Source organism: Physeter macrocephalus, chromosome 9, assembly GCF_002837175.3.
Source record: "Physeter macrocephalus isolate SW-GA chromosome 9, ASM283717v5, whole genome shotgun sequence".
Taxonomy (NCBI): domain Eukaryota; kingdom Metazoa; phylum Chordata; class Mammalia; order Artiodactyla; family Physeteridae; genus Physeter; species Physeter macrocephalus.
The window spans coordinates 100,926,515-100,940,699 of NC_041222.1; the positions used below are offsets into that span (position 1 = coordinate 100,926,515).

A 14,185-nucleotide genomic window follows, 5' to 3' on the forward strand; every position below is an offset into this window, starting at 1 on the left:
AACATTTTTTTTCATAGCCCAAGCTCTAATGTTGAAAAGCACTACTGATGTTTTTAAAAGTCACTGCTACTGTACAAGTACCTTGCTTAAGCTCAAAGTGTCTGTAGGTTATCAAAATAGAATATACTGGGTTGGCCAAAAAGGTCGTTCGGGTTTTCATCCCATCTTACGGAAAAAACAGAACGAACTTTTTGGGCAACCCAAAAGAACACCATGGAACTTCTCAAATAATATGCTATCAACACACAATACTGAAAACAGTGAATAGACTTTGCTAAGCTTCCGAAGTGTGAGAAATACCTGGTCTATGTTTACAGAAAGGTTAGAAAAACTCCCTCAGGAAACACCTAAATTTAAGGACCTGAGGGAAACCCAGAGGGCTGCTGGGCACTGAAGGGGTTCAGAAGCCTAAGATCCTTTAGGATTATTCTGATGAACATCAACTGTTAAACCCCCAAATTCCATAAAACCAAACTGATCTCTCCAGAACTGTTCTCTACAGAACAGCTGTTCCAAGACAAAGCCAAAAGGTAATTCCCACGTGGACTGAAGCAAACAAACACCTCTGCCAAAGGTCATTTGAATCCCTGGTCTTTCAACAGATCCAAGGCTGGGTCAGTTCTATTTATAAGGGGGGGAAAGGCCAGCGAGCTGGGGGAGGAGCAGCTTAGGCTTGAAAACAAAGGCTCCAAAATAAACACTTCACTGCTGGATGTGAACCAACTTCAACTCTTTGGTACTTACTACATCATTATATAATTCAAAACATGAAAACAAAAATATCTAGGGAGGAGTGACCATGAAGAGCTCTACATTTTCCCAGAAACCTGAGGGAGGGTGGGGAGGGAGGGGCCCGACTCCCCCAGGCATCTCTGCCCGTGAGGTCAGCCAGGAGGGGCTTTTCCTTGTCCCTCCAGGGACTTCTGTTTCCCAGCTACAGTACACTTCTAGGTCCCAGGGTCACTCTCTAGTGATGCTAAGTACAAGAAGGAAGGACACCACGGGGAGTCCACTGGTACAATGGAGAAAGGCCAGCCCCGAAGCAGAAGCAAGGGGAGCATGTACACAGAAATCTCCCTGATTATAAACCTTGGGATGTTATGATCAAAACACTGGGTGGGGGCTTCCCTGGTGGCGCAGTGGTTGCGCGTCCGCCTGCCAATGCAGGGGAACCGGGTTCGCGCCCCGGTCTGGGAGGATCCCACATGCCGCGGAGCGGCTGGGCTCGTGAGCCATGGCCACCGAGCCTGCGCGTCCGGAGCCTGTGCTCCGCAACGGGAGAGGCCGCAACGGAGGGAGGCCCGCATACCACAAAAAAAAAAAAAACAAAAAACAACAACAAAAAAAAAACACTGGGTGGGGCTTCCCTGGTGGCACAGTGGATAAGAATCCGCCTGCCAGTGCAGGCGACACGGGTTAGAGCCCTGGTCCGGGAAGATCCCACATGCCACGGAGCAACTAAGCCCGTGCGCCACAACTACTGAGCCTGTGCTCTAGAGCCCGCGAGCCACAACTACTGAGCTCACATGCCACAACTACTGAAGCCTGCGCACCTAGAGCCTGTGCTCCTCAACAAGAGAAGCCACGACAATGAGAAGCCCACGCACCACAACGAAGAGTAGCCCCCGCTCACCGCAACTAGAGAAAGCTTGTGTGCAGCCATGAAGACCCAACGCAGCCAAAAGTAAATAAATAAATAAATAAATAAATTTATTTTTAAAAAAAGATTAAAAAAAATGTTTTCCTAGAACCAAGTGCTTTTAAGGTGAAAAAAGGCAGGTGAAAAGGTGGAAAAAAATATTTGGAATTTATACTGCAGATAAAGATTAATATTCCTAATAGTAAAAGAACTGCCACTAAGCCCATGTGCCACATCTACTGAGCCTGCAAGCCACAACTACTTAAGCCCGTGGGCCTAGAGCCCGTGCTCCGCAACAAGAGAAGCCACTGCAGTCAGAAGCCCGCGCACCGCAACAAAGAGTAGCCCCTGCTCAAAACTAGAGAAAGCCCGTGCACAGCAACGAAGAGCCCACACAGCCAAAGGAAAAAAAAAAAAAAAACCCACCAGAACACTGGGTGATGCTGCCTTCACCTATATGCAAACTTTTATTTGTAACCATTTTTTAAAGGGGCAGTAGAGTGTGCCATGGATTAAGCACAAGGCCTGTGGATGTAGGCCTTTTGTGTTTGAACCCTGGTTCTGCTACTTCACAGGTGATTTCAGGCAAGGGGCTTAAACCTCTATGTCTCAGTTTCCTTATCTATACACACGTGGTTAACAGTGTATCACATCCATTACGTGTTAAAACTATATTAATATTAAATAAAGCAAATGATAAACCAATAATGAAATACATTTCATAACTCACAGCTCAATAAATGTACGCTTTATTGCCAATATCATTTAAAAGTAACCCTTCCTTATTTCTCAAGCTGTGTTTGGAGGTAGATCTGTAAGACTACCAGTCTCCACTAGTACCAGGTGAAAAAGATGTACTCTAATTTAAGCCATAATACACAATGAGTGTTCTAGAAAGCTTGGTATCAACTAATGAGCACTGAAGCCTTATTACAGCCCCGGGTCCCATGTCAATGCTGACCGGAGGAAGGCTTCAGCCGCTTCACTCAGTTCGAAGGCCCTGTGGAGGCTCAGCCCTACCCTCCACCGGGCCTGGGGCAACAGCACAACGGCGGCCACACGCCACATGGCTCGAAATCTTAATCAAGCGAGCTAGTAACTTACCAAGTGCACAGTATGTTCTCTTCTCCTGCCCCGACAAACATACCTTCACAACCACCTGGAGGACTCGGGTGTGAATTTAAAATTCTTGGTCCCTCAGGCTTCTGTTCCAAAATTTAAAAGTGCAGAGACTGCCAGGAGGAGGAATCTCACGCTCGTGTGTAAGGACACCCCAGACAGCAGGGTCAAGCTTCACCCACGACCCTCCTGAAGAGCCGCCCTCGGGCCAAGAGGCACGGTCACTGGTGCACAGTCCAACCTGGAGGAGATGGGCCCCAGGAAACGGACTGCAAGCTGGTGTGTGTGGGGGGTGTCTCAGGGAATTAGGGGCACACAATCCCAGACCCCCATAAGATGGTCTACAAGGGGAGCTGCACAAGCTCGGGGCAGGCACGCTCCCATGGCCCCCCTGGAGGGTGAGGTGGCCCAGAGGGGGGCCCTCTAACGTGAGGGGCAGGAAGGGACTTCCCTGGCCAACCAGTGGTGGTTACAACTCTGGGCTCCCAATGCAGGGGGCACAGGTTCGAACCCTGGTTGGGGAACTAAGGTCCCGCATGTCACACCGCACGGCCAAAAAAAGAGGATGGACTTAAAAAAATAAATAAGTGAGAGGAGGGGGAAGGGCCCTTCTTGCCCCCATCTGACAGCAGTGCTGTGTGAGGGAGGCCCTCACCCCAAACCCACTGTATACCTGACCCTCGGCAACCGGTGCACCCTTCAAATTGGAGCTGCTGGGACAGGCCAGCACACCCACAAACCGCTCCTGAAGGTGAGGCGGGAGGCGTCTCCACACACTCCTCTCTCAGGCTGAACCACAGACGGACAGGACCGCCAATGCAAGTGTCTTAAAATTACACACGCTCACAAAACACACAGCTTCTCGTATTTCATATTCACAAGGATGTAAAAGGTTAACAACAGCAAAGTAGCGACGCCTGCACTTTCTGTCCCCTTCACTCCACAGGAGCAAGTCTCTGCTTTTGAGAGCGTAGCGCCTGTGCGCTGACCCTACGACCCAGTACGGCAAAAGATGGATTTAGTCTTCACCTTGAACCTTCCAGAACAAAGTGTCATTTTTATAAAGAAATAGACTCAGGTTTCATACGCACGTTAGAATACTGTCTGAAAATTTACTAGCTATACCTCCGAAATTATTTTGGCATTTATTTTCATATTCTTTCATTTTTGTTGAGTGGACAGGGCTGCCTTGAAAATACATGTGACATTTATCCCATGACCAGAAATTGTTTGTTATGAAGATTCAAGTAGTTTGGGAGACAGCTTTTGTTTTCGGAGGCTCCAGCTAGAAAAATGTATGATTTTTTTTTTTTTTTTAAGTGAGAACACACTTCAATTACGAGTGGGATGTTAACCCTGTTTACAGCACTTTCTCTGCATTGGCAGAGTTTCAAAAGCTCACCGGTAAATGGCCACGGACTCCCAGGCACACGCCACCTGCTCTGGTCTTGTGAGAGGCGTCCCGTGAGAACCAATCACCAGCACCTTCCCTACGTGAGAGCTCTACTTCCTTGCCTAACTCTTCTCCAGATTTTTCTCTTTTCCTCTTTTGTATTGTACTATATGAACTCCACCTAATTTTTCTTCACAGCCCTTTTCTCTTGGTTTGTATGGTACTGTATTTTGTTTCTGGCTTTGACACTGAAGGTGTGATCTCAGTAATCTGAAACAGCCCTTGCTCCGAGAGTCCTCCTCAAACATTCTTCCGTAATCGTTGGATTCCTGCCCTCCCCACTGAAGAATATAGATTTGTTTCAATAGTAAGGGAGCCACCACTTAAGGACTGTTCTTCCCCTCAAATTCTGGCAACTGTGTACAAAAAGAAGGGCTTCTTTGGGCTCTTAGGGAACATGAGACTTTGCTAAATCAAACCTTTATATAAGGTACGGAAGAATCACTTATTTATGTGATAAGACATGCAAATCCCAGAAGAGTAGGACCTAGTCACATGCACAAGAGGAATTTGCGGGATCTTCTGAAGCTCAAGATTTTAATTAGAACCCACTTTACTCCAACTGAGTGGACTAAGGACCTAATATTTATAGAACACTATTCTAGGTACTTTACATGTATGAACTCGTTCAGGCCTCGCAGCTCTAACTTTACAAATGAGGAAACTGAGGCACAAGGAAGTTAAGGGGTGTGTCCAGGCTCACACAGCTGCGGGTGGCAGAGATCATCCTGTTTCAGTCCTCAGCTCAGCTGCGAAGAGCCCCGCGCCCTACCCCACAGCTGCCACCCATCATGAGCTGCACAGCACGCCACCAGGTTCAGGGTGCCCCAGAGGCCAGCAGCGCGACACACCTAGGCTGCGTTCTCGGGTGCACTGGCTGGAGAACCCATCTTTCACGACACTGGCACTGGAGTGCTCTTTCCACAGGAAGGAAGGCTGGACTTCCCAACAACATCCTGGGAGTGACCGTAGCAGCTAACACCTAAGAGCTCCACCTACGTTAACCCTTTCCATCCTCCCTCACAACCACACTAGGAGGCAGGGACCATCATTGTCTCTGTCTTACCGATGAAGAAACAGGCACAGGCAAGCTATGTAACGTAGCACCAGTTAATGGGGGGGAGCATGGGGCCGCCAACCCAGGCAGTCTGGCTGGAGACGCACCACTGCCACATTATGCTACACTGCCCGGAGACTGCTGGTTTTGCACTTCCCTCCAGGCACGCGGGCCAGCTGACGGCCACCCCACCACTCATGCGCACGGCCGCGTCCCGCTAGTCCCGCTACCGTTGGAAAGTCCTCCAGGACTTGTCGGTCCTTCTCCTTGCTCTCCGTGAACCGCCAGTCGGGCTCATAAAGGTACGAGTGGAAGTTGTGTAACAGGGGGACCTTTCTTTCTACACTGATGGTCATGTCATCTTCCAGAGTGTCCAGGGCTCGGAGAACCAGATAAAATATGCATACTGCATGGCTGTAAGAAAGGAATAACTATCAATACATTGGAACAAACGTTCAAAGATATTTGTTTTAAAATCACATCTCATTTTTGCTGGGCCATTTTCTAAACCCTCCTACACCCTTAACTCTACAGAACTATGAAAGGATATCCAAAACTTTTCGTACTTAATACAACTTCTTGGCTTCTCTTTCTTAGATGGGAGCAACGGACGTCTGTAGTTTATTTATAAAAATAAATAAGTAAATCAAAAACCTGCCAGCTGGACGTCACAACTACTCCCACAATGAGTTACATTTAACTAACGCAGCACAACTGTAGAAAGACCAGCAGACCATTTAGACGGAACTATTATTTTGCAGATAAAATAAAGTCAAAAGACACAATAACTTCTCACTATCAATACTATCATACCTAACGGCTAAGTCACATACATAATTTGCACAAAGGCAACTTCAGAAGAATTAACCCAATATACTAAAACTGCAAAGCAGCATTAAGTGAAGCCAAGGAAAATGCATGAGCCGCTTAGAGACAGGTCCAGCTGCCAGCACTAAAAAAAGTTAATAAATACCCCTTCCCCCTCCCTGAAAGAGCTGGGCCTGCAGGGACGCTAAGAGATGGCCAGGTGCCTGGAAGGGCATTCTAAAGTAAACACAGGCGTGTTTCAACCGCGCACATTTCCTTCACCCACCGGGGCCTGTTCAGGCTACGCCACAAGCACGGAGACAGCAACGCGAGGGGCCGTGTCAAAAAGTGGCTTCGAATGACCCGCGGCAAAGTTTTCTTCCCCCAGGTCACAAAGAGCTGCCTGCGCCACTCACCGCATTTCCCCATCCAGCGCCTGGATAACAGCTGCGAAACTGCGACTGGTCTGATTCAAGTACTTGTAACAAGTTTTCAAGCTGCTGCTGAGCGAGTCCTGCGGGCAGAGGAGACACATGGCGGTGGGAGACGCGGAGGGGCTGGAATGGGGCTGGGGCTGGGGCGGGCGGCCGGCTGCGGCGGGGCTCCGCAGCCGGCCGCACACGCCCTCTCCCCGCGGCCGGTCCTTGGAGGGCCAAGCGGCGGGGGGCAAGGGGCAGCCGCGCGGGGGAGTGCCCGCGCCCCTGGGCGCCGCGCCGGGGCTCAGCACCAAGGTCCGCTTGAAAAGGGACATGGCCTTGGTGCCGCAGGCGACTGCGGCCATGGGAATCGCGGGGCCAGCGCAGTTTTTCCTCCATAGACCCGAGAGGAGCGGAGGGGCGCCCACCGAGGGGCGGGACCGGCTCTTGCTCCACCGCAATAGGCTTGGGGCGGTGGAGCAGGGAACTGGCGTCCGCCGCCCTGCCCGCCCAGATGCGAGTCGAGCACCGCCCCGCGGCCAGCCCCGCCCACCCCGCGGCCAGCCCCGCCCACCCTGCCCACGTGCGAGCCCCGCCCAGCGGCCTCCGGCGCACCACCCGCGCGCCTTCCTCACCTTGTTCTCCTTCTCCCCAGAACCCGCAGGCTGTTAACAGAACCCGAATCTCTCCTCGGCCAAACTTTAGTCAGGCTCCTAAATCCTCTACCTTTGTACTTCTATGCTTATCTTTTGCGTCGCTCAGCTTTAGCAAGAACCCTGCTAATAAATTGGTTTAGCCAGAATCCCTCATCCGTCATGTATGATCACCCGCACCATCTGGCCCGTTCCTCTTCCCCCACCATCCCAGCGCCCTGACCTGCCTCCAGCAAGAATCCCGATAGGTCGTTTCAGCAGAATGCCCCTTACCCCAGATGTTTCCTCTTAGTACTTTTCCATCCACCCACACCTACACTCTGCTCCTTGTATTCGGAACTGAGCCCAGTTCTATACTGAAGTCTCTTTTCTCTATTGCAATTGCTTTTCTGAATGAAATCTGCTTTTACCCCTTTAACTACTGTCCAGTCCTGGTTTTACTTTAATACCTGTTAAACCTCTATTATCCTCTGGAAAGCTAGCTAGCTATTCCTTTTAAGATTTCTAATCTTCTTTCCCTTTCAAATCAGTGAGCTGTAACGATCTTTACGAACCTTATTTACTCTTCCCTAAGGAAGACAAAAACTGTTTTTCCAGAAAAAAAAAAAAAAGCGATGTTCTGATATGCAAGCATATCAGAAAGAATTGCTGGCTGTTTTGTATATTTTTTTATGGAGACTTTATATTTTAGAGCAGTTTTGGGTTCAGGGAAAATTGAGTGGAAAATACAGAGTCCCCATATATCACCCCCCCAGTCTCCCCCACTCTCTTTTTAAGAGAGAAACAGGAAACATGTGCAATATCTAACAACAGGGGGGATGGTTTAAAATAAATAAATAAATATATGCACACACGTATACATATATATATGTGTATATATGGAAATCTCAGTCACTTTGGAATGTTAACAGTGAACCTTGGGACCCTGCTGCGGTCCAGGTGAACTATCTTCTTTTCATATGTGTTTATTTCCTACCATGGATACATGTTCTTCTGTCAAGAGAATAAAGCTTTTCTTTTTAAATCACATAATCATGAAAAATTATTGCCAAGTTCAATAAAAAAATTAGTAAAAATTAACATTTACTAAGCACCATATATTAGTAAAATCATTTCGTACATACAGTCTGGCATATAAAAATACTCAGTGAAGGTCTGATGAGTAAATGAATAAATTCAAAGAGTATTTTAAAACAATTCAACTCCTTCCCTATCAAAATGTGGAGAGGTAACCCTTCACAATAAAATAGAAGAAACAGAATAACAGCTCTTTTCTGAGCTCTAAGCCAGCTCTTCACATACAATTGTTGCTATCAGGCCACAATGATTCCTTTCACTGCACTGCCAAATGTTTTAATCCCCGGCTACAACCAAGGGTTTGGGGGCTGATGTCAAAGGTGCATCACACACTGGGGCTTCCCTGGTGGCACAGTGGTTAACAATCCACCTGCTAATGCAGGGGACACAGGTTCGAGCTCTGGTCCAGGAAGATCCCACATGCCACGGAGCAACTAAGCCTGTGCACCACAACTACTGAGCCTGCGCTCTAGAGCCTGCAAGCCACAACTACTGAGTCCATGCACCACAACTACTGAAGCCCCCGCGCCTAGATCCCGTGCTCCGCCACAAGAGAAGCCACCGCAATGAGAAGCCCGCGCACCGCAACGAAGAGTAGCCCCTGCTCGCTGCAACTGGAGAAAGCCCACGCGAAGCAACAAAGACCCAACACAGCCAAAAATAAATAAATAAATTTATATATTTTTAAAAAAGGTTCATCGCACTCGTTCTGAAGAGCAACAATCTTGAAGGACACGCCCCCTCCTTTCCAGCACACCTTCTCCACCTTTTTTTTTTAAAGCAGTCATCCTTGTCTTTTTTTTAATATAAATTTATTTATTTTATTTTTGGCCACGTTGGATCTTCGTTGCTGCTCGCGGGCTTTCTCTAGTTGCGGTGAGCAGGGGCTACTCTTCGTTGCGGTGCGCGGGCTTCTCTTGTTGCGGAGCACGGGATCTAGGCACGCAGGCTTCAGTAGTTGTGGCACGTGGACTCAGTAGTTGTGGCTCACAGGGTCCAGAGCATAGCCTCAGTAGTTGTGGTGCACGGGCTTAGTTGCTCCGCGGCATGTGGGATCTTCCCGGACCAGGGCTCGAACCCGTGTCCCCTGCATTGGCAGGCAGGTTCTTAACCACTGGAGCGAGGTCACGAAATCTCTTCGCATCTCCTTACCCCATCATTCTTTTTTCCTGGCACCTATTTCTGTCAATACCTCATTCTGTAACAATAATTTCCTCAAATTGCCAAGAAGATACAGGGAGATATAACTATGAAACACACTATGGAAAACACCACTGTTAAAAACATTTCCACTGCTTGCTTCCCATGAGCTAACGGAAAAAAAATTTTTTAAATAAAAAGCTAAAGCTACTGTGGCCTGTCCCTAGAGCCTCCTGATGTTTTTCTTTTCTGTCTGAGATGAGCGTGCTCACAAGAACCCTCCAGTGAGAGAAAACAGGGATGAAGGGCATTGAGAGGAAGAGTGTGCAGTGGTGAGAAGTACAGGACTGTCCTCCCACGACTGGGGCTCCACCTGAAAGATGGTTCCACAAGTGGACGGCAACCAACCCTCTCCACGGCCTTCCATTCAGATTAAGTACCAAAGGCTCCCTCAGAAGAGAGGGAAAACCCCACAAACTTGCGAAATGAAGTTACATAACAGCAAGAGTAATAACTGCCACTTACTGGGCAGCTACTACATGCCAAGCACAATACAAACATCACGGAACCTTTTAAAGATGATATGATACAGACCCGCAATCCACCCAAGGTCTTCATGGCCAGATGTGCAGCAGAATTCAGAATCTGTAGTATCTTAGAAGACAGGCAATGAAATGCACATACAGCCTGTCATCGTGGAATGGCTCCCTGTAACTGATTATCGACACTTCTTCAGCAAAACATTTGAACAGTTATACTAAGTGGGATCACTTTATTGTATATCAGAGCACTGTACTGCCAAGTAACCTTGAGCCAGACTTATTAAAAATCTCTTTGTTTTCAGACCATTTTGGAGTTGGGAAATTGTGATCGACAGCTTGTGATCCACTGTCTCTATTTTACGGAGGAAGAACCTGTTGCTGGAGGTTAAGTCACCGAAAGGAATAGAGTCAGGATTAAACTTCATAGACATTAGTCTAAGTAATAGGATTTAGACTTGACAGAAGCCAGAACTGCATGATTACAAAACACCGAGTTTTTCCATTATGTGCTCTCTTAGTGATGTCACACAACTTGCAGGTGGTAGTATGATGCCAGATTTACTGATATGCTCCTAAAAATTCAGGATAAGTCAATTTAGGAAACCCTGAACTCCTACAGCCAAATCCTTCTGTGACTGAAATAATCTCAGCCCTCCATGTCTGCTAAGTGTAATTTTTTCCCCCCAGCTTCTCTGTTACCTAAGAGAGAAACTAAGATAATGTTAAGTGAAGGAAAATGGTTTTTCCTATGTTTCCTGTAACTAGAGGTATACTCAGCTATTTTTAAAAAATGGTTCATGGGGGTTAAAAATGGCTCAGGAAAACTACAACTAACAAAATAATACAGTACTGCATTGCTCATCAAATCTTAGAGCTAGGAGAGGGAATAGCCCAGGTCTCACTTTTTAAAAAATTTAAAAGATTATCCTGTGAAAAGTCTTACCCCTACCCCTTACTGCGGCCACCCATTCGCCCCTCTAGAGGTATCCAATGCTACCATTTTTTCCAAGTCTCATTTCCTAGAGAAGAAAATGTGACACAGAGAAGTCTCTGGACCCAAATCACAACCCTATAAATTGCGTCCCCTGACCTCAGACACCCAGCCCCCTTGCCCTGCTATCATGTTTCTTTGTAGTACTTCTCTCCACCCGAAACATTGTATATTTGCTTTTTTTTCCTTCTCTCTCTCTTCTATTAGAAGGTATGATTCACAAAAGCAAGGTCTTCACCTATTTGGTTCACTGTTTTATCCCAGCACCTAGAACAATATCAAGCACGCAACCAGTGGCCAGATGTTTGTGAAATGAATATAGGAAGGATAGGAAGGAGGGAGGGAAGGAGGGAGGGAGGGAGGGAGGGAAGGAGGGAGGGAGGGAGGGAGGGAGGAAATGCACAACAGAATTGGGAAGGGCAGATAGAAGCCAGAAATTGCTGTGTGCCCGTGATGTGTCTGGTGCACACGTGACAGCACTGGAATGTGATCAGCTCTCTGAGGCCAGTCAAAGCCTGTGCTCTTTATTCTGGGTGGCCTCCAGAGTGGAAGCATGAAGGTCTTCAGACAGGCCAGGGACGGCATCCTGGAACCACCACTCGAGAACTTCCAAATTCAACTCCTTTATGCCACAGTTTCCTAATCTGTAAAACGGCAGTAATAATAGCACTTATCTCTTTAGCGTTGTTGTCAAGATCGACTAAGTATGGTAAGTTACAAAATGGCCATAAAGTTTGTGGCTCTTCCCATCAGGAGGTGGATTCTATCTCCACCTCTTCGCATCTGGGCTCCCCTCGTGACACTTTTTGGCCAAGAAGACAGTAGCAATTGTGAGTCGAACAGAAAGTGGAAGAGTGCGTGCACACTGGGGTTTGCATGATCCCAGTCAAGAGCCGAGAGTCCCCAGGCTAGCCTGCTGGATGAGACACACAGGGCCCAGCCTCCCCTCAATGCTCCAGCCGACAGCCTGCTAATCAGATGGTCCAGCCACTTGCCAACCAGCCAGCTGAGCAAACCCAGTAGACATCACTCAAGTTGGCCCAGACCAGAACTCCCCAGCTCTCCAAGAGAACTGTGAACTAAATAATAGTTGTTATTTTAAGTCACTGAGTTTGGTTTTTTAATTGTGGTAAAATACACATAACATGGAATTGGCCATCTGTGAGCGTGCACGTCAGGAGTGTTCAGTCGCACTGCTGTGCGTCCATTCTCCAGAATTAAGCTACTCCGTTTTGGGCTGGTTACCCAACGAAAGCTAACTGATAACATTGAGATAACAGATTTCAAGAGCTTCGCCAGTGCCTGGAACACAGAACTCAATAAATGCTGTCTATTAATATTACTATTATCGTTATTAATTTGATTATTCTCACAGTTTAATCCCCTAATTCCATTCACCTGCCAAACTACTGTTCCAAAAATACTGCTTTCATAGTGCCACAGGTGCATTTGACCATTGCCTGCTTCACGGAATACAGCTCAGCTCCTGGACTCCCACATGCACCCACGGCACTTTGCACTCAATTCCAGTCACACACACTGTGCTTAGTCCTACCTACATGACTTGGCTCATACTGGCTTTCCCCACAGAGGATCCTCACCCATTAATCTAAATCTAATACCTCTTTTCAAGGCCCTACACTTTGCAAAGCACTTCTGTGTTTTCTAAAAACTTTTCACTGTAAAACAGTTCTACTTCACTAAAATTTCCTGAAATCTCAATGTACTTAAGATGACTTGGCACTTCCTAGATATCTTTTGTACACCTGCTCTCCATCAGGCTGGGAACCGACTGAGGATACACAGTTTCCAGTCTGTGTCCATCACTCAAAGCGTGTTCAGCTTTTAGCTGAATCTGGACGACCCTCTGCTTAATGTGACTCTCTGGCCCATCACCTTAATGACCAACAACATGATGGGGTCAAGAGAGTGAGCTCTGGACTCAAGACTGCCAGGGTCAAAGGCAGTCTCCACCAGTGAACAGCTGTGGGACCTCAGGCAATAACTAACCTCTCTGTGCCTGTTTTTTCATCTATAAAAACAGGAAAAATAATAGTAGCTTCCTCACAGGGTTACTGGAAGGTTTAAATAATACACGTTAGGAGGTGCTGGGCACACAGTAAGAGCGCAATAAATGTTAGCCATTATTATGACACCCTTTACGTAAAAAGTAAAGACCTAGGTTTAAAAAGTCTTTCAGGAGGGCATCAAGATGGAAGAACAGACCTTGAAGGGATCTGGGCTGACCATGGTTCTAAGTCCACAGCATGGTGAGACTGCCTGAAAAAGTCAATGAACCAAACAGACTTAATTGATATTTATATAATTAAAGTGGCAGGATACACTTTCCTCTCAAGTACTCAAAGAACATTCTCCAGGATAGATCACATCTTGGGTCACAAATCAAGCCTCGGTAAATTTAAGAAAATTGAAATCGTATCAAGTATCTTTTCAAACCACAATGCCATGAGATTAGAAATCAATTACAGGAAAAAAAATTGTAAAAAATACAAACACATGGAGGCTAAACAATAACCAAGAGATCGCTACTAAATAAATAACCAAGAGATCGCTACTATTTAACGCTACTAAATAACCAAGAGATCACTGAAGAAATTAAAGAGGAAATAAAAAATACCTAGAAACAAATGACAATGAAAACACCACAACCCAAAACCTATGGGATGCAGAAAAAGCAGTTCTAAGAGGGAAGTTTATAGCAATACAATCCTACCTCAAGAAACAAGAAAAATCTCAAATAAGCAACCTAACCTTACACCTAAAGCAGCTAGAGAAAGAACAAACAAAACCCAAAGTTAGTAGAAGGAAAGAAATCATAAAGATCAGAGGAGAAATAAATGAAATAGAAACAAAGAAAACCATAGCAAAGATCAATAAAACTAAAAGCTGGTTCCTTGAGAAGATGAACAAAATTGATAAACCTTTAGCCAGACTTATCAAGAAAAAAAGGGAGAGGACTCAAATCAGTAAAATTAGAAATGAAAAAGAAGAAGTTACAACTGACATCACAAAAATACAAAGGCTCATAAGAGACTACTACAAGCAACTATATGCCAATAAACTGGACAACCTAGATGAAATGGACAAATTCTTAGAATAGTACAACCTTTCAAGACTGAACCAAGAAGAAATAGAAAATATGAACAGACCAATCACAAGTAATGAAATTGAAACTGTGATTTAAAAAATCTTCCAACAAACAAAAGTCCAGGACCAGATGGCTTCACAGGTGAATTCTATCAAACATTTAGAGAAGAGCTAACACCTATC

General features: G+C 46.4%; 1 protein-coding gene across 2 annotated transcripts in view; it reads right to left on the reverse strand.

The window, feature by feature from the left end:
* Positions 1-1,349: 1,349 nt before the first annotated feature.
* Positions 1,350-14,185, reverse strand: part of FDFT1 (farnesyl-diphosphate farnesyltransferase 1) — a 16,174-nt gene continuing 3,338 nt past the window's right edge. The window contains exons 2-3 of one of the 2 annotated variants that reach the window (XM_028494244.2): positions 6,492-6,589; positions 1,350-5,682 (exon numbers count right to left, since the gene is read on the reverse strand). In XM_028494244.2, coding sequence (XP_028350045.1) covers positions 5,391-5,682; positions 6,492-6,589 — 390 coding nt within the window. In that variant the 3' untranslated portion in view covers positions 1,350-5,390. Of the gene's footprint in view, positions 5,683-6,491; positions 8,177-14,185 lie in introns of those variants that run through there. The other variant, XM_028494243.2, reaches the window with a different exon arrangement.